Source organism: Lasioglossum baleicum, chromosome 12 (genome assembly GCF_051020765.1).
Source record: "Lasioglossum baleicum chromosome 12, iyLasBale1, whole genome shotgun sequence".
NCBI lineage: Eukaryota > Metazoa > Arthropoda > Insecta > Hymenoptera > Halictidae > Lasioglossum > Lasioglossum baleicum.
In genome coordinates, this window is record NC_134940.1 from 9,299,743 (window position 1) to 9,319,633 (window position 19,891).

At 42.4% G+C, this 19,891-nt stretch overlaps 1 protein-coding gene across 9 annotated transcripts in view; it reads right to left on the reverse strand.

The window, feature by feature from the left end:
• Rgl (Ral guanine nucleotide dissociation stimulator-like) overlaps positions 1–19,891 on the reverse strand; it is a 47,032-nt gene that overhangs the window by 19,582 nt on the left and 7,559 nt on the right. Inside the window, exons 1-2 of one of the 9 annotated variants that reach the window (XM_076434506.1) lie at positions 8,900–9,033; positions 490–706 (exon numbers count right to left, since the gene is read on the reverse strand). The exons of 1 other annotated variant lie outside the window; for it this stretch is intronic. In XM_076434506.1, the coding sequence (XP_076290621.1) occupies positions 490–654 (165 nt within the window). In that variant the 5' untranslated portion in view covers positions 655–706; positions 8,900–9,033. 7 more of the 9 variants (XM_076434507.1, XM_076434501.1, XM_076434498.1 and 4 more) reach the window with 7 other exon arrangements.

A 19,891-nucleotide genomic window follows, 5' to 3' on the forward strand; every position in this document is an offset into this window, starting at 1 on the left:
CAATGCGAAAAACAAAGCACCACAGCAGGCAAATAACACAAAGAGACGAACGGCGAAAACCGAACAAAGTAAAAGAAGAATAAACGTGCAAAGTGGAATATGAACTCGAATGACTGAACCCGATTTCCGAGAGCCAAACACGTTTCGAATACTGAAATCTTAAATACTCGAATCACGACAGCATTTTAAAATTGAATTCGAAATTACGTGGATCAAATTCAAACATGAACACGTGAATCGAAAACAATGCAAGAGCAACTTCAAATTGAACGGAATTCGGCGTCTCAGAATCGCGGTCCATCCAGTCGAGTCGCGATCGATCCGTCGAAACAGAGGGTCGAGTCCTGGATAAAAATTCGTAGCATCCGTCAGCCGAAACGAAAAACGGTGAGAACGAGGAAAAAGGCGAAAACAAACGTATAGAAGAGCACTCCAACGTGGCAACAAAACTGGATGATGATGAATCTCTTTCGAGAAACTGTTGTTTACCTGCTGCACGTACCACTGCGTGGAATTCTGGTTCTTCCTTTGGCTGGTGGGCTTGCAGGGGCCGCAGAGAAGCAGGGGCGCCAGTTTGTTAACCCCCTTGACGCTGGCCGACGCCGGGGGCGACGCTGGGCTCAGCCCGTCATCCCCCAACACGGGCCACAGCATCCACGTCTGAATGTCCGCGGAACTTCCCCTTCGTCCGTCACTTCGATTCGCCCTGTGCAATCGATCTCGTGATTTTTCGCCCGACGACACAATCTCTAACCTACCGGATAGAGAGCTCCTGGATCAAGCGATCCGCATCTACCCATCTACATAGGTACCTCAAGTGTATGCCCTGTTCTAGCGGAATTATTTTCCCAACGTCCAATCACCTGACGCAGCTGGCAATGTTGCGAAACTTTGGGGAAATAATTCCATTAGGGCACGGCTTACACCCGAAAACCTCAACAGTGATAACTGCAACTATTTCTTGGGAATGATTCGACGTACAAGACGCAATTTTCTTTCTGTACGGTTCATACATACAGGATGTTCCAGCATTGATGTACCATCAATACTGAGACACACTGTATACTTATAGCATTTTTTCGATGATAGGAAAGATAAGGTTCTTTAACACGATAAGGGACTGCGTTTCTGAAATTTATTTTTATCAGTGTTCAAGTGAGTATCAGTAGTATCTTGTTAATTTTTAATAGTAGATAGGGAAGTTGTATTTTTGTCTTAAGGGACTGCATTTGTGTTAGAATTCTTTTTGATTAATACTCAAGTAAGCATCATGCGAATAAAAATCGTAAAAGTTTTGTGAAATATATTTTTTGTGACCAGTACTACAAGAATACTTCTTAAAGGCATCATGAAAATAAAAAAATTTACTGACAAGAGCCGCGACAGCCAACAATGGTACAAAAATCGTAGATTCATCGTCATCCTTCAAACTTCGATTGACGCAAATCGTTTCTCCTCTTTTCTATTGTTTCCTCAACGCTCCCACGTGTTCAAGGACTCGACGACGAACATAACCGATGCGACTATAAAAGAAAAGTAACAAAAGTTCCAGCACTGTTCACAAACGACGATCGAACGGCAGTATATTCCGCGTTTACGTTTCTCGGTCTGTTTATCGCGCTGTCACTTGAAAACTGATCGATAATCGTGGATCGAGTTGGATCGCGATTCTTCCATTGCCGACGAGGAACTGAGTTATCGTCGACATTCGAAGCTGAAACGTTCGATTGCCAGCTGTCGGCGAGTGTACCGATATCTGGAAATGGTATCTAGAAAAGTGCGTCTTGAAATCCTGAAGCTAAATAACATTTCTGATGATAACTTTCTGCACCTTTTTACTTCGTGTTCGTGCGACTCGTTTTCAACAAGCTGCCCCGTTTTCGCAATGACTGTGTGTATCTCCGGCGATGTTCAGTTGTGTAATTTGTATTGAAATATTGTGTAATCGGCACGATCGGGTGATTACACCGAACTAAAATTGTCAGCGAATATTACCGACTGAAAGTATGTATGGTAATCTATGAGTCACGCTTTGAATCACATTCATTGCGCTCGAGTACGCTTTAAAATTCAAATATTGGTGACCGAGTTTAAATTTAAATTATCACAGGCGAGCTTACATTCAAATGTTGGCGGATGAAGTGACATTCCAATGTTAATGGTCTAGTTAAGACTACGCGCGAATGGGAATATTCGAATTCAAACCTTAGGAATTAAATTCAAATTCGAATTCAAGCTTTAGCGATAGAATTTAAATTTAAAGTTCGACGATTAAATTCGAGTTCAGACATTTACGGACAAATTAATATTCAAACTTCAGCGATAAAGTTCAGATCCCGACATTAACGGGCCAATTCAAAAAGCAATAGCGACCAGAATACGAATTCCAGTTTCGTTAAAACTCCAATATTTCGTTTTAAAACGTATCGTCTAGAGTGTCTAGAGAGCGACACTCCAATTAAAATCTACTCCGATAAACTCCACTTGGAGCGCGATATGCGTGCATATCATGGCGCCGGCGACGTCATTAACACAGTCATTCCACGATCGCAGAAACAATCATTCAGCCCACACGTCCCCACACAGATAGCAACGAAAGGATCAAAAGAAGACGAACGCGGGTTCGTAGACACGATCGATTCTCCCATAGGTCAGACGTGGAACGCTCGAAAGGTCGAAGGAACAAACGCCGGAAAACGGTTTCGCTAAAGAGGATGCGACAGGTCTGTAGGCGGAATTGCACTTCCGATGATTAGACATCCACGCTCAAAATGCACGTTTCATCGAAATGTCAGGTGGACTTGTGACTTTTAACGTTTTGACCAATCAACCGTGTAATTCCACCTAACAGCAAAACCATTAAACCAAAAATTACAGTAACCGAATAAATGAATAAATAAACAGAACATTAAAAAACTAATTGCCCACAATACGTGGATATAATGATTCTGATAAAACATTTCAATGAATTAAAGAACCTTCAGACATTTGATGTCTCACAATATTGTAAGTGATTGTAAATTTTGAAATGATTATTTTTATAACAGATTTTAATATTGCTTATTTGAAATGGTTAAATTGTAAGAAATTTCTGTACTATATTTTCAATGGAATTTTTGTATCAAGATGATAGGATACCTTTTTGACTTGGTCTGACTTTCTACGTGTTCTGACGTTGCCAAACGTGATCAGAGAATGCAGAAACATTCCGAGTAGTTTTCCTCGAGTGTATGTGCGAGACGAGGAATCCTGAAACGTGGAAACAGCTGAACGAAATCCCCACGACTCGATAAAAGTGTCGATGCCCGTCGACGCCTCGTTTCGATAAAACAAACGCCCCGTCACCGCTTGCCACGAAGATCGCACGGTCGTATGTCACAACCTTAACCCTTCCCGATACTACGATTCTACCACATTGCGACCGTGATACCATAGTACACATCAAAACTGACTTTTTATCTGTCTACTACGCGACGGAACACGTACCTCAATTTACAAAAATCTACCCGAGGCAAATATCGCATCGAAAACACACGGTATCATTTCTATCCAAAATCCACTTCTGTTACCTGAAATTTTATTTCGAGGAAAATTTCGACCTAGCATGATTATGCATGAATCATTGTATAATAGACCAATTAACGGGTTTAGCTTTTAATCCGGATTAATCTAGGAACGAATCATTTATTGTATAATGAACCAATTCAATTGCCACGTAATTGTCATATAACATTGTCATGCTAGGTTGTCATATTTTCGTCCAAATAAAATTTTATTATATATATTTGTATGAATTTTTAAAGAATTATTACCCAACAAATGGAGATAACCGTCTACTACTTGTGACTTGAATTTTGGAGGATGGAGTTCTGGAGGTATGACGAGCATGATCGAAAGAAAGTGTGCACAACGACGGTGGATTCGAAGCGGGTTCGCTTGTTAATTAGCAGAGAGTCTGTTCGATTGTCTGTAAATCGCAAATACAATGGGATCTCAGATCTCGGCGTGATATCTGCTCGGGACCTGGCGGGCAAACCGAATGCATTATGCAACGTAGCGATTGTCCATAAAGGGATCTAGTGGACCAGACTGTAGCAGGAAGTATGGTTTAAGCTGGCTGCGCGTTTCAAGCGAGCATGAATCATTTCGAGGCTCAAATGACTCGGCTGTTACGTTATTTTCTTATTTAACGCGTTGCCGGTGCATGCCTTGCGAACCGCGAGAACCTTGATAAAGTTCCGTTCTGTCGTTACCGCAGTGTCTGAACACGTTTCATGCGAGATATTTCGATATTCAACATCGAACACAAAAATCACGAACTCGCATTCCACTGAATTTCAATGCGGAACAGAGAATTTCTAATTTTAATTGATAATTACCTCGCGAATTAAAGTCCAAAGGTGAACATTCAAATTTTAACTTCCCCGGATGCATAGTTTAAATGTCAAATGCGAACCCAAATTGTAGCAATCGAATTCTGATTTCAGTAGCAAATTAATTCCGCTGGCAATAATAATTGGGAACGTATCGTTACAGTGAAACGGAAAATACGTTGGTGGGATTAAGAAGAGAATGAAAACACGTCTGAGGTGTTCGAAAATTGAGCCCCTGTCTCGACAAAAATTCTCGAACAATTGCGCTCGCTATCTGGAAGAAATAACTCTCGACAGTGCAACTGCGCTCATCGGCGACTCCCTACGAAGAGTGGCAGCAGCCAGACACGGATAAATGCGTAATATGAGGTCACGGTGTTAATACGTCACGTTATTCACCACAGGACGTGGGCATTAACAGGACTGTTTGTACACAGCATCGACTGGCACACACGAAAGGCAACAGGTTCGCGGATCTAACCGACCGGTCTGGTCATCTAGAAAATCATTTCCCATCCTCGAGATATCCAATGATCGAATCCTGATTCTCATTATCCATTGAAATGCTCGGTTAACCTCCGTCGCAACGTCGAAATCAACCGCAATCACGATTCTACCTTCTCCAGTTAGGAGGTAAACGCGACTTGGGAATACAGCTTGACCCATAAACTGCCGACTTTCTTCAGGAAAATTCCAGAAAATGATTATTTTTCGTTTCGAAGCAAGAATTCGAGCCAATTTAGATTTTACATCGAAGAAAACAGTTGAATTTGATTTGTGATAGATACAGTCCAATTAACCTTGACTCGAGAAATTCCATGGAGTCCGCGAGACCACCTCGCAGATGAGGGTTAAGTATCAATAATTATTCGAACGGTTTCATCCGTTCGAGATGTTGCTCTTCGAGATTCAAGTCTGTTCATTGGATTGAGCAACAATATAATAAGGCGAGGGTAAAGATTCTTTGCTGAATTTTCATAAAATTTGCTATTTTCGTAATGGCCAGGTAAATGCCACGAAACTCGGGCGTATAAATAAATCCATGGATGACAAAGGGGTGAGGGAGGTGGTCGGGAAGGGGAGCGTGACGGTAAACGATTTGCATACTCGATCTGGTCTCGAAAATACGGCAACCTTGGCCCGTCGTTGCTCCTTTCCCGTCGAAAACGTAAAATACCGTCGACGGAGGGACTACGGAGAGGGACGAGGAGGGAATCCAGCGATTATCCGCGATTTGGACCGTGGCCCGAACGCGACACGACCGGCAACTTTAATCCCGGAATCGAAAAAGTGGGCCCAGATATTCGTGTGCCAACCCGACGAGAGAACCCGAGGAAAATTGCACCGGTGCAACCGTTGGTCAACGCGCCAGAACACTAGCACTCGCACGTGCAGCAAACTGCAACGAGCACCGGCCGATATGGAGTCCGCTCGAGCGCGACCGAGACTCGCGTTCAACCAGCCCGCCTATTTGTTCCAATTTATTTTATCTCGTCGATTCGGCCAAGGGAAACTATTCCCGTCGTGCATTTTCCGGCGCCCAGTCGAATCGCCGACACAATTTCCACCGATCGAATCGCCAGCGAATTGTTTGAACGCGTTCGATTGCAGCTGAGCCTCGTTTGCGATCCCTTGCGAACGCGTGTTTTAATGAATGACTTCGTTAGTTTTGCTTTTTTTCTCTGTTCTAAACTTTTTGGATGTAACAGAACGTTTATCTCGATGAATTTCTATGGGATCTCTGATTTATTTCGATCGTAACATTTTTATATAAGACAGTGTATTACAAAGAAATTTCAATAGAAATCCCTGGTGTACATGTTACAAATAGTCCCAGCGGATGTTTATGTTAATTATTGATCTATGGAACTGTCGCTCTCTTCGAACTGTACCACGATGTACCCGAGTCCTACGCCTGAACCTTTATCTATATGCTAGGGGTGAAACATCTCTAATCTTATCGCCTGATTCAATTACATCAACCCCTTTCAATCGATTCGTTCGACTACGATAATACTTAAGAGCTGCTTAATCTTATTCAATTACAAAGAAAATATGAACGTGTTAAAAAGACAATAGATTTCTCATCATCACGCATCAAAAACGGGGTCAAGGTGTCAGCTTATTGCTCCTGACAATAGTTCAGAAGGTTCAATGCCAAGCAGACAAGTGAAACGCCAATTATATATCGAACTACCACAGTTACATTCGAAGGTACATCCAAGGAATTGTTATTGCAGCCAGACTCGCGCGACGAAGATAAATTACTCGTTATTATTTCATCGTTAGCCTACATAGGCGTACAAAAATTTCTTCCTGGAGTAATCAATTTCACGTTTCATCCCCGCGATCATTAATTCATCGTTTGACCGGCGCGTGTCCAGCTGACGGGTAGAGCGGTCAACGATCGATTTTTGATGAGACGATCACAGGGCCAATTAACAGAAGAGGAATGAGCGCCGGCGGATTATAGGAGAAGAAGGCATGACACACGGTTAGTCATAGCACGCTAATGCATAGGTGCACGTTCGTGCACGTGCAAAGTGCTACCAAGGTGCACACGGCATGTGTGACGAACTGATAGACTGTTCTCTGTGCTATTCTAGGAACCCGGTTGCTAGATAGGCACGTGCGTCCTTACGCACCGTATCCCGTTTCTCTGATACGAACCGTGATCCTGTGGAACGACACTCGGTGATAATGATTGCTAAGTAGAAAACTAGTACGCACGTGGCAATATTTACTTTCGCTCAATTTCGAGCCAGCATGTGTTCTGTGGGATGTGCCACGTTGCTGTTACACTCTTTGAAGTATAATAAAAATAAAGTGTGACGTGAAAATACCTCGATTCGAGTTCGATCAATAAAGAATTGGATAAACAGTACTCCAAAACATTTGCCGGTGTCATTTCAATGAAACGGACGTCACAAGCACGTCACGAGGCGGGGAATGTCGGAACACATTTGTTCGAAACATTATCTGCCAATTAGTTATGCTAAAAACAATGTGCTTCCAGACAAATTGATTTTGCATTCATAAGTCCGTCTCTCGAATATTGAATTGGAATACATATTGATCTCGATGCAGAAAAGTTTCCATCGTCGATCAATTGATTGTCTGCTTCGCAGGGTGTGTTTGTGTGTGTGTGTTGCCCTGTTTTGATCCCCATCAAACACTCCGACAGCGAAAATAGATCGAACTGAATGAAAACGATGCGGAAGATAATTGCAAAACGACAATTCGCGTGGGAATACATTCAACCTTTCAATTGAGCGGGTCGAATTAACTGATCTATCTTGATAAACACTTCCCAGATAAACCGTGCGCCACTGACGGAGCGAACTATCGCCGGGGATCCGTAACAAAAGCATCGAGCACATGCACAGTTTCGATCAAAATTAAACCTGACTCAAACACCCACCTTTTGTACCAAGAATTGCCGCAGGAATCACAACTGTACAAAGCTGCATCCATGCCGAACGCGCGAAAACCAACTATTCTATCCACATTCTTCCACCGTGACTAAGAAAATCTGTGTCAAGACTGTCGAACAATCGGCTGGCAGTCAGCAGAAACTATCAAACGCTTCGTCACTCATTTGATCGTTACACCCGAGAGATTAAGCCCATTCAAGTAATTTATGTAGATAGGGTACAAAACGGAGCAGCTCGATGTAAATCTCTGGCCACTGAACCTCGGATTTGATGCAGTTATATGAAATTCCAATAAAATACCAGGCGTACAAATTAATTCACGATCAATAGTCAAGATATCCAAATCTTTTATTCACCAAATTGTAATCGTCAACAAGTTCAAGAGGAATGAGCTGCGAATTATTTTGCACACCCGATACAAACACTGGTAGGAAAATTGTAAGCTTTTGTATAATTTTTGGGAGAGCTGTAGTGATCAATGACTCGTGATTTTATCAGCGAGACGGTAATACATTGTATAATGACGTACAGATATTTGGCCACTCCTTAAGTAAACAATTTTAGAAACATCAGTTGTAAACAATCTTTGTTTTCTTACTGCACTGTATTTTTGACTGTCATTCGAGAGATCGTAGAGGCCATTAAAAAAGATTGATCTATCGATCTTCTTGTATATGTATTGTAGGTGGTAAGCAATTTCGGTGTAGTGATTCCGTCAGCACAAAAGTTCATTTTCAAGGACCGTCGCGAATAATTCCGTCAGCCAAATACGAGTGACACAACAGTCAACAAAAATAATGCTGAAAAGCTTAAAATGAATACCTCAATTTTTTGAATAGTTTCTCAGTGAAAAACTTGCTCGAGCGATCAAACATCCTAGTTTCCCAAACCACGTTCGCTTTAACATCACGTGCCTGTAAAATCACAGCAACGTAAGCTCGAAATTTTCTCCACCAATAACCAAACATGGCATATACAAGTGATTACAATAAACCACAAAAATAATTTTCTATCAAACCGGGAAATTTGCACAAAGATCCACGGTCCAGAGCCTCTACGCTATCAAAAAACGAGATCGAATAAGCTAAAAACCTTCGGGGAAAACGGAGCTTGTTTCTTAAGAGGTCCTGGAGGAGCGTTACGATCCTAGCCAGGTCTGGAGCATCAACACCTGCTCTTCGAGTTCGTTTAATCACGCTGGTCGACGCACACGCGGCGGTAAACAATGTCGTCCGAAGACTCGTAGCACAGGTCCAGAGGATCGCGACAGGTACAGGTGTGCGAGGAGCCTCGTGGAGCCTCGTGGAACCGGAGACAGGAGAAAGGATAAGAAAGAGAGAGGAGAAGAGGAGAGACACACGCGAGTCCTGAGCGAAAACTGCTCACTGTGTCACCGAACCGCGCGGCTCGCCGTCTCGACAACGACTGGCTCAGCGGCGAACACGCAATTCCGCCGAGCCGGCTGAATGCAATCGAACTGACCACGCTCTTACGTCCGACCGTCTCCACTCGTCTCCATTATCAGCCACACACTGACGTAAATCCACGTTCCCGTACGCCAACCACCCGGCACCGGGTGCTCAGCTGTTCCTTACCCATGGGAGAACACGCCGGGATTTTATTTCGCTTTTTTTCCAGCATGATCGAGCTGCCGTCTTGCACCTTTCCAACCCATGTCTCCAGCGCCACGAATCTTTTAGTAAAATTTTCGGATTTGATTCTACTTTTTACTGTTTGATCTGATTTAAGGCGGTAGAATCATTTCCAGGATTGCAAGGGTACGGGATGGCCTTCTCATTTCTCGATAATACAAATACGGGGTTTTTCAGTAGTCAAAAACGCTAGGTCGATCTAGGGCGCTAACTTCCTCAAAAGTCCTATTTTTTCGTTTACGAGGCGCAATTTACATTATTCGGCAGCAAGTGGCTATGAAATTAACTACATGCGCAATTGTATGCTTTCGAATAATGCAAATTATGCTGCGACAGCGTCGTAGATCGATCTTTTATCTCTCTCTAGCGTTTTTGATTACTGAAAAACCCCATGTATTATCGGGAAATGAGAAAGCGAATCCCGCACCCTTGCAATCCTGGAAAAAGGAGCCTACCCCGTCAACCCTTAGCACTTGTGGTGCCTCAGAGTCACCACTAAAAATTGCTGTACGAATCAAATACTAAACATTTCAGTATTGTATGAGGTATTATATCCATCTCATATCAATGAAAAGCAAAACTTCATATAAGGAATTATTCTAGGTCGAAAGAAATGTTTAATTTTCGAGTTAAAATAGCTCCGAATGCAAAGGGTTGGCGAATTTCTAGTTTTTCCGATTTTCTTTTATATCAATCTTGCGATATATGGTGTTAAGCAGAAGTGCACCTTTTATTACATCCTGAGATATGCTTATTATAATAATAATAGAGTGATATTAAACATTCTAATGATAAATTATATTTTCTGTACTAATTCGCCAGGTACTCTGCCATGAATGGTCGCTAGTTTGGTAATCAAAATGTTATAGGTCACGATACAATTTATGAAACTCATTTAATGAACAGAAATGCCATATTAAAATGCACGCTCTTTGAATGATTATAAACCCGTCTCGTGCTTTGAAATATTCTACCTTCATCTCATTTTCATCGGGTTTCCTCCTTTTAAACGAATTTTCAAGGATCAACGCAGAATAGAAAATGATTTTGATATAATTCTATTGTATCATACATTCTATTGTGCATCGCAGTACAACGTACACGTTGCACAGCATACTGTTAAGAATTACAACAATGTAGAAATTCAATGGAAAACCTGATAATGGAGTTGGAAATAATGAAATTCATATTGCGTTTTCAATAAACACAAAACTCAACGTTGGTAGGGTGAAGAATACATTTTACATATGCAGCTGGTGATCTTTGTGAACTTTAAACTCGAATGTTGTTTATAAATTTTTATAAATCGCGAACTACGGCATAGACAATTTTCAAAATTATTTTTTCAGATCTCAGGCTACCTTAAGTGAGTTACAATCAATTTCTATATTAAAGAATCTATAAATTCGAAAATTTTTGAAATTGTCCCGTTCTCTCATGGACCAGCGGCCGACTTCTGTCACACACGACGGATAAAGTCAATTCATGACATTACCATCGGAAGGAGAAGCGGACTTACGCGATCGATAAACTCGATTTCTCTCTCGGAGAGCGGCGGGTTCCATAATTCACGAGTTCTCGCGGACGTAACTCGATTACTCGTATCTTCGTTTCGTTTACTTCAATCTCCGACGTAGCCGCGAGTTTTCCCAGAGAGATCTACTCTGATTATTGCCTTAATTGAAACGCGCGAGGAATCGGCCATTCCAGACTATCGATCAAGAGGTACAATTCGCATTCTATTTCGAGTACACACGAACGACACGTGCTAGTGCACGCATGCACGCGAAATGTTTATTCACCAGGTCCATATTCAACGGGAAAAATTCACGGTGGAACGCGTCAATGACGACGATACGATCGTATGTATGACGTAGACGGTTTCATGTAACAGCTATTGGAACCTGTGTGCGTCAATGTTTAAAACAGAGTAAATCTTGTTACGCACAGAAATGGAACGAGATGAACCAGAAGCGCGGTTATTTTCGAGTCAAATGAAATTTCGGAGTCTTTTCATATTTTGATTGAGTCCTCTCACTGCTTCTATGGGAAACAGATGGTGTGTCTGTATATTTACGCAACGATTACTGCAATTACTAAAATGTATTTAATTATACTTGGATTCCTCCATTTTTAAAATTACTTTAAAATTCTAGAATTTTTAATGAATCGCTATTGCAGCTACATACTGTGCAATTTTCGAACAATTTATCTAACTCGAAGTCTCATCAGTAAATTAATAGCTTAGAGGATCGAGGAACAAGTACCGTCATCAAGATGGAAATTATCATAACCAGCTAGCGAATACACTTGCATAATTCACACGTTCGCTAATTTACGATATCAAGAGTCTGATAGAAATTTATTGCACGCAGTTTTGTTCTCGATCAAGATTTTATAAATCTTCGAGAGTCTTACACTTTTACCGTTCGCGAACAATGCACAATGCCCAGTAACTTTCCACGTTTTTAAAGGTTTTATTCTGGGTTCGCAATTTTTCCAATTGTCCAAGGAATTTGATCAAAATTCGTTCCTCGAATCGCGTGCCGATAATGCCATAATCATCGTGATCATTGCCGTGAGCGCAGAAGTTATGCGAGTCTTGTACACTGTGGAGCACGATGCGCGCGGTCGCCATTGAATCGCTGGATTTCGTTTCGGTCACGCTTTCTACACGAATCCTGGAAACCCTGTCTCCCACGATTACACGTAATCGGGATATTATCCAGATACGGTCAAAAATGCGCGGAATTACTATGGCTGTGCATTGTTATAGTTGTTCGTTTCCGTAGGCCGTTGCAACATTGAGAAGTTCAATTTGGACTCATTCATTTTCCCAGAAAATTATCCGTTTTATGTCGACAAGATAATAAAACCAAAAAAATTATCCATATATTTTATGACAGATACATTGAACATTATTTGAAACGCTCGCGCACATTTCGCGAAATTATCGATTGAATAGCAGCGCACCCAGTGAGCGTTTTCATCAGAGTCGAGATAGCATCTACACTAAAGCAACCCTGTTACAATCCCTCTGCAACCATGCTTCAAACACAGTCCTGATGTGAGAGAAACACGCGAATTAGCAGCAGAATATTCTACATGTACCTCGAGCCTGAACTCGTGTTATTACGGAAATGAGATAACAATTAGGTCGAGGCAAATTGAAGAGTCTTAACAGGGTTGAAAAGAGTCCCTCGGAAATAACAACTAAAAATTAGCGCACCCGTTCTGGAAATAAAATTGCTATTAACTCAACAACCAGTGCAAAATATGCACCTATTCAAATATTAAAACAACATGAATACATTTGACTTTTCCCTGAACTTGAAAGGAAGCTTAAGAAAAAGACCACAGCAGAAAGCTATTGATTCGCGCAAAATAACGAAGCTTCGTTAATGCACGCTTCTCGAGACTGGAGCAATTAGTATCGCAGACGACAGACATTAAAAAGCGAAGAACGGCGGCGAACCCGAGGGAGAACTATGTTGAAAACGCGTCTATTTTACGGAAGCTCCCCTTTAGCGAGCCTCGCCACTACATCGTGAAGATGTTTGCCCGTCTCCTCTGTACAATGGTCCCGGTGGAGAGATGGGGAGTAATTTCATTCCCCATAAAGCGTCCTGAGTCATCAAATTCACCCTGCACACCGTGCTCGAGGGTGACAGTCCCGCGGTAGGGTGGCTCGAGTACAACATTCCGCTTCTACTCGTGAGAGACCAGACCGTGAAATCACGTCCACGGAGATTTTTACAAGGGCATATTACCACGGACACCATCGTATCAAGCAAATACATTTTCCGATATCACTTCTGCTGTGTATGATGTAGGCTAGACGATGAATTGGCTCAGTCCCATGGAGGATCGGCTTCTGAGATCATTGCGTTTGTCCACAAGACGATCTTGATTTAACGAGACATTCAATTATGAAGATGAATTACAATGAATTTGCATTTTTTTTTAATTGCTGAACATTTTAATGCAAGAGAGAAAAATGACTTGAATATTAGCTGAAATATCAACCACGTTTTATTTCAGATTTCATCAACCCTCTTACAAGAAGTCTTTTCTACCCGGACTCTTTTATCGATTGTAGTTTGATGCAATGTATTTTTAAAGAACGACTGGCATTTTCGGATTGCTCTCTGTGATGAATATTTCGAGGTGTGAAAGAGAAGAATGGCTCGAATATTGGCTGGAATATCAACGATATTTCCCGAGCATTTCGAAATTCGTAGCACGAACCTACTAGGACGCGGATCGATAAACAATTGCGACCGCTACTCGTACTCGGCCAGCTATATTTCACTCGTTATCAAGCCTCGGTTACCGGAATCACGCCGGTCGACGTGATAAACGCGACCGTGACGTCGCGAATGTGACGCATCGGCCGGCTACGTCATCGTGCCGCAACTCGATTGTATCTGTGAAACTACGAGCGCGTTCGCTGCACTACCGACCGAGCATTGTCGATTGATTCATGGGACGGGGAATACATGAATGAAGATAAACCTGAGACTTTTGATTCAAGAACTCGGACTTATCTTATCCTAGAGTAAATTCCCTTCGCACTTTAATGAACATTGTAACTCGAGCGTGATTAGGCTGCGTGGCCGTACAGATCGTGCACGTTTGTGAGAAAAATGAGTTGATGAAGTAGGAAACTGTACAGTAAATAGTTCACATCACAGTGATTAAACAAACCATAAGTTTCTAGACACAATCCACCTCCTAAATCGCTGAAATTTCACCATGGACGCCAAAGTAATTGCAGATTTGTCTAACTCGGAAAGTTTTAAGTACTCTTCTTAAATGGAGAACCGTATTCCCGCAGAACTTCCTCCAATATCCATTTAACTTTGATGACTAACACATGTTCGTGAATTTATAAGATAGATTCCACGGAGCACAATGAAACCTCCGGCGATTTCATACGTTGCTCCGGAGATAAAGAAATTGTTCATAAAGAAGATCATGTATAAGACAAAATTGCTGTAGTATCGCTAACATAGTCGTAGCGATAAGAAAGTCAAGAATCTCGATCCGATAGCCAATAGAGGCCAGCAAAGAGCCCGATATATATCCCGAGATAGAAAATAATCGAGGTCAGGTCCCCTTTACACGAGATGGAACCATCATGGAGCCTTTTCTGGGCCAAAATCCCACACTGCCACACCCTCAATGGTCAAGGGTGCCTCAGAGATTCCCACGGAAAAATGGGATCAGGTCAGGATCTCAAACGTACCTCGCTACAAAGGAAGTGGGGCATTCGAAATGAAGTATAATTAGTTAATTTCAAACATGAAATAAAAGTAGGTGAAATACTGTCTTAGAATTTTTCATACAATTCATTCTGAAGAGCCTGCGGAGGTGTTAGGCGAAGTGTTAAAACAAGCGGAGAAACATCGAGAGAATTCCGAGCGGAGCCCAGAATCTCGATAGTCTTGTCATTTGCTAGAGTATCTCACGGACATCCGGATATCCGAGTAATCTACATCCATGTATGTATCTGGCAGATACTCGAGAAGCGAGACCGATCGATACACCACTGGTTAATACAGTACTCAGTACACAATGCTCCGAGAGCTTTCCAACTGAATTTGACGTCGTTTTCGAGCAAAGTAGAAGAGGGTGAGGAAGGTGTTTGAACCCGAATTCACCGGCGATATTTTCAGGCCCGTTTCGGCGACTGAGAGCTCGTTTTTAGCGAATCCCGGAGGATGGGGTAGCGCGTATCGATTTTACGTCGGGCAGCGTGCTCTTGTGTACATGGACTAGGAGTGTGCGAGAACCCGAAAATGTCGAGTACCCGATGGTCGGTACGATTCGAAATTTTTTGGGAATCATATTTTCTAGAACCCTTAATTTTCGGAAAGCCCAAATGTTGCGAGAATCCCCAAATTCTCGAGAACTCCAAATTTTCCAGAACCCTCAGTTTTCTAAAATTCACAAATTTTCGAGGACTCCTAATTTTCGAGAATCCCCAAATTTTTTAGGTCCCCACTATTTCGAGAACCCGACCCGATACTACAGTGTACCCGACACTTAGGGACTCTCGCGCATCTTTAAGTGATACACGTATGGTCCAGTGAGCAAAGCGGAGCAGAGCGGAGCAGAACCAAGCGGACTGGAGCGGAATGGAGCCGAGCAGAGCAGTGCACGGGCTAACAAGATTTACTGTTCGGTGAATTGTGCGGCGAGAAACGGAAACGAAACGTGCCGTTGCGCGATGCATAAAGTCACGTACAAGGATCGAGCGGCTTGCTAACACGTCGCCGAGTACGCAAAACAACCATGTCGAGGAGCAAGCCAGCATTCGAGAAACCTATATTTCGTCTGGCGAGTTCCAGACACCCTAAACAACAAAGGAAAACGAGGAAAATATTTTTTATTGCCGTGGAAACGCCGGCACTCGAGTAGGAACAAGACGGCTCATTATTTTCCTGTAATCTCTAAGCATTTGTGTAGTGTTGAAGTTCGTTCCCCCTTTATGCATTATTCTCACACGTAAATAACTAAAATCGTACACAGAACTAGATAGAAAAAAATATAATTATTAATTAATTCAGACATAGAATCGAAGCCAAAATGAACAAATTGTTCCTCGGCGTGCCCGATTAATTAATACAGTTGCACACAAGTATTATGAAACACCGTGTATACAACTATTACTGTACTTATAATGGATCGTTTTACGTTTGCTCTGTCGGCCTTCGCGTGCAGCTTTCACCGGAATACCGATACATTTTATTGCTCATTTTACGTGCAACCTTCCCGTTGGTTATCATTCTTATAAATCGTTTTACAAACAGCCACGAAGATAGTAAAGATTGATCGAGAGAGCCGGAGAACAGTAATGACTGCCATACTGCACACGGCTACTTCGATTCCCATAGTGTTTATCTCGGTCTCCATCTTGGGATAGCAATTTCTCTATTCTTTTTCCTTTCTGGTTCTCTGCGAACATTTTTATCGCCTGCAGCGACTTTTCCATAACAATCGTTGTTTCTGCAGAACCACTCAGAAATCGAAAATCGTTCGACCCAGATCTTATTTAGCTTATAGCGACATTCCAGCTTCGTTTAGTATCAACAATCCGACGATGCCTGCCTCGTTGCCAAAGGATTCATTTTACTTCTGTCAATAGCAATCACAACAGGAAACGATTTCCCGTCTGTTCCCTTTCAAACAGCCAACTGAAAAGAATACTTTTTGTCGGAACGGGTGAAAACTGACCTTTTATTGGCTGTGAGCATTGTGCGGGTCCGCCTTTCGAGGCTTAAAAACTTTCCATCAATAGAGACAAGTATAATGGTGGCACTGTTGCTTCCTCGGACCTTTGATAAAGCCATGTTCCTCGTACATACACGAATCTGCTCGTATAAAAGGAACCATAGATTCGAAATCGAAGAATTGAGAAATTGTTCGATTCCTGCGTATATTCTAGCTTCGTAGATCTATAAACGGGGGGAGGGGCACGTGTGTCATCGAGGTCGGGATTGGACCAACAACCTGGTTATTCATAGCCGGGGCTTTTGGGCCTGGAGACTGTCGGGAGTAATTACGATCCAGCTTGTGCTTGTCAGTTCTAAGGTCGTTTACTTTCGTGGTAGCTGGCCAGCACGCATGCGTGTAAGTACGTGTACGTGTTACAAATGTGTGATAGAGATATGTGTATGTATGAGACGCGGGCTAGAAAGCCGAACAGCCGTGTGGCTGCGATAAAATTTTAGCCCTAGGCGAGACGACGGTGTTCATTAACCCCTCGGGTCGTCGCACGCGGATTTATCCGCGCATACCGATTTCCTTCCGAACCGGCGATTCTCAAAAGCTCGCGGATTAATACACTCGCGAGAGAACCTCCCGGCTCTTCCGTAATCGTGGAGCACTTTTTGAACCATGCTCTCATTTTATCTCGAGCCCCGGATATTATAATCGACGGCCTGGCAAATTTTTTTCGGACCCAGAAGCACAACGCCGCTCGCAATTACGAATACGTTGAAAGAACCACGGAGAATACTGCGATGAAATTGTATTATATTATAATCCCACATTTTTAGGGACTGCTGGTAATACAGTGAATTTCGGTTCGCGCGTATCTTTAGTTTCAATTTTTTTTTAATTTACGGAGACTGTACTTTATTAGAAAGAAGCTTTTTTCAATTTCAATTTTCGATTTAAAAAATTTTGTCCAATTTCAATGTTACCATTTAATGCGACGCAGCTGCGACTAAAATAAACGGGCAAAATGGACAAAGAAAAAATTTGACCGAATTAATTAATTGGAGTAAAATAGAATGGCAAGGGCCGACGGAAGGGGCTCAGCAAAGTGATCCAGAAGATCAGAGCATCCGGTAAAAAGGGACAGCCATAACCGCAGCCAGTATCCAGACGCGATTAGATCCTTGTCGGCTGTGTCGTCAGTCGCGAAAGGTTTTCTCCACTTTCACACGAGAACGAGCGTCTACGAGACACGTGTTCGGCCAGTGGTAGTCAACGTCATCGTTCCCAGTGGGTTTACCCGAGACGGAAACATTTCTTTGCGCAGTCAGCAATTAGGAGTCCAATTAAAGAAGGCTGTTTCACTCCGATCAAATTATCCGCGATGAACTATACACCGCGCGCAGTTATTATTCTTCTATTATTCTTTTGATTACGTGAGCAGTGAACTTTACAGTTCTAGGTTTGGCAGAACGTAGTCGATTCTCACTTTCGTTCGCGGAACACGCGAATTTGTCTGGGCGAGGAATTGCAGCATACGGGAACCTTGACGAGTTTCTGGCGTCGCGTGGGTGTCGTGAGTCATAGAGACTCGTGTGGGTCCCACTCGTGACCCAGAACCCGCCATTTTCGCGTGATACGAAAAACGATTTTACTCGAAATAACCCGATCGCGAGATGTAATGATATAACCGATTTGGTAAGCTTCGACAAACGCCTAAAACATCAGAGATTAATGTTTAATGTCTGTGAGGTTGCGCAAAAAATATGCAAGTCGAAATGACTCGACTGAAACAAGTGGTGATGCACTCAATTTGTTAAATTCAGTGAAACGCCGACAGAGTGTATATAAAATTAGGGTTTAAGTGAAGCGAGTAAAAGATGTTAAAAATACTGGTGAAGCAGTAAATCTTACCAATTGCAAATTATGCTGACTTTTATGATGGCGTCTTTACAATACCGCTAACAGTAAAATAAAAAAATTCCAACCTGTGATTCACCGGCAAGCTCGGTATTAAATTAAAAATCCAATTAGTGGAATGTTTAACCGAACGCTTGAAAAATCTCAGAAATATCACGACCAAGCGCTGACGTATTAACCAAGGTACTATTTGTATAATTGATTGACGTGCCTTCGAAAACGTTTCCCCCGGGATAATTGGTCTACCTGCGTACTATTCCCGTCCGCCTGGGCCAGGTGTTTCGTGACTCCGAACGAACAAGGGAGGAGAAGAAAATGAAGGATGATTTTTACGACGATCGTAAAAAGCAGTGTGGTAGCCAGATCCTCGCGGAAGCGATATTGCAATCAAGGCCGAATCAGTCGAAACAGTTAGGCCGGTTCAAGTCGGTCAAGTCTCAGGCGGTAAAGTCGGATACCGATTCGCAGTTGAGGAGAGACACTGTGCTACAAATTTTGATGAGACCGTTCACTCCTCCGATAAACAAATATTTTCTTCCACAAAAGCACCACGGCATTGACTTAATTCTTAGCTGGCTCATAAATAATGTTCATTTCTCAAACGTGGTTGATAAGGAAAAAATTGCTCGCCGCTCGTGACTCAACCTGTTAATTGCTCGAACCGAAAAACTGTGTACTCCGAATCCAGATAATTGCGCGAAAGAACATTAATGGGCAACGGTGCTGTAATAGCTTCACTTGTCGTCGCACTCGATCGTAATTGCTTTGTTCTACTTAAATGGCAACTTAGTATTGATTCAAGATGGGAAATACTCATTGACACTGAGAACCGTGGACACGTTCTTTTTTAACGAATGCAATCATGTCGCGCCATTTGTATAAATGTTTGCGGTACGCAGCGGATTATTCCACGATAATGAACGCCTGCAGATATCCATCTGTATTCTTACCGAATGCTTTCAATGTGCGCCGGGTAAACGTTTTATTTTTCCTTGTAGCTTTAATATGCGTTATTTATTATACGATAACGATTCGAAAAATATTAGATATACAGGAGATTATTAATTACCTCGTTTCAATTTCGCAATTTTATTAATCATCCTGTTCAACGTTCCTCGTAGGAGTTCTATGGTCGTCTACCATTCGATTCAACGACCAGATGTATAATGCGCGGCTTAAATACTGTAACCTTCGTCGCGTCGACAAACTCGAATGTCCTTCGGCGGGACTGAAAATCGCGTTAAACGCTTTAAGTGGATCTAATATCTCAATCCCGGCCGCGAACTGA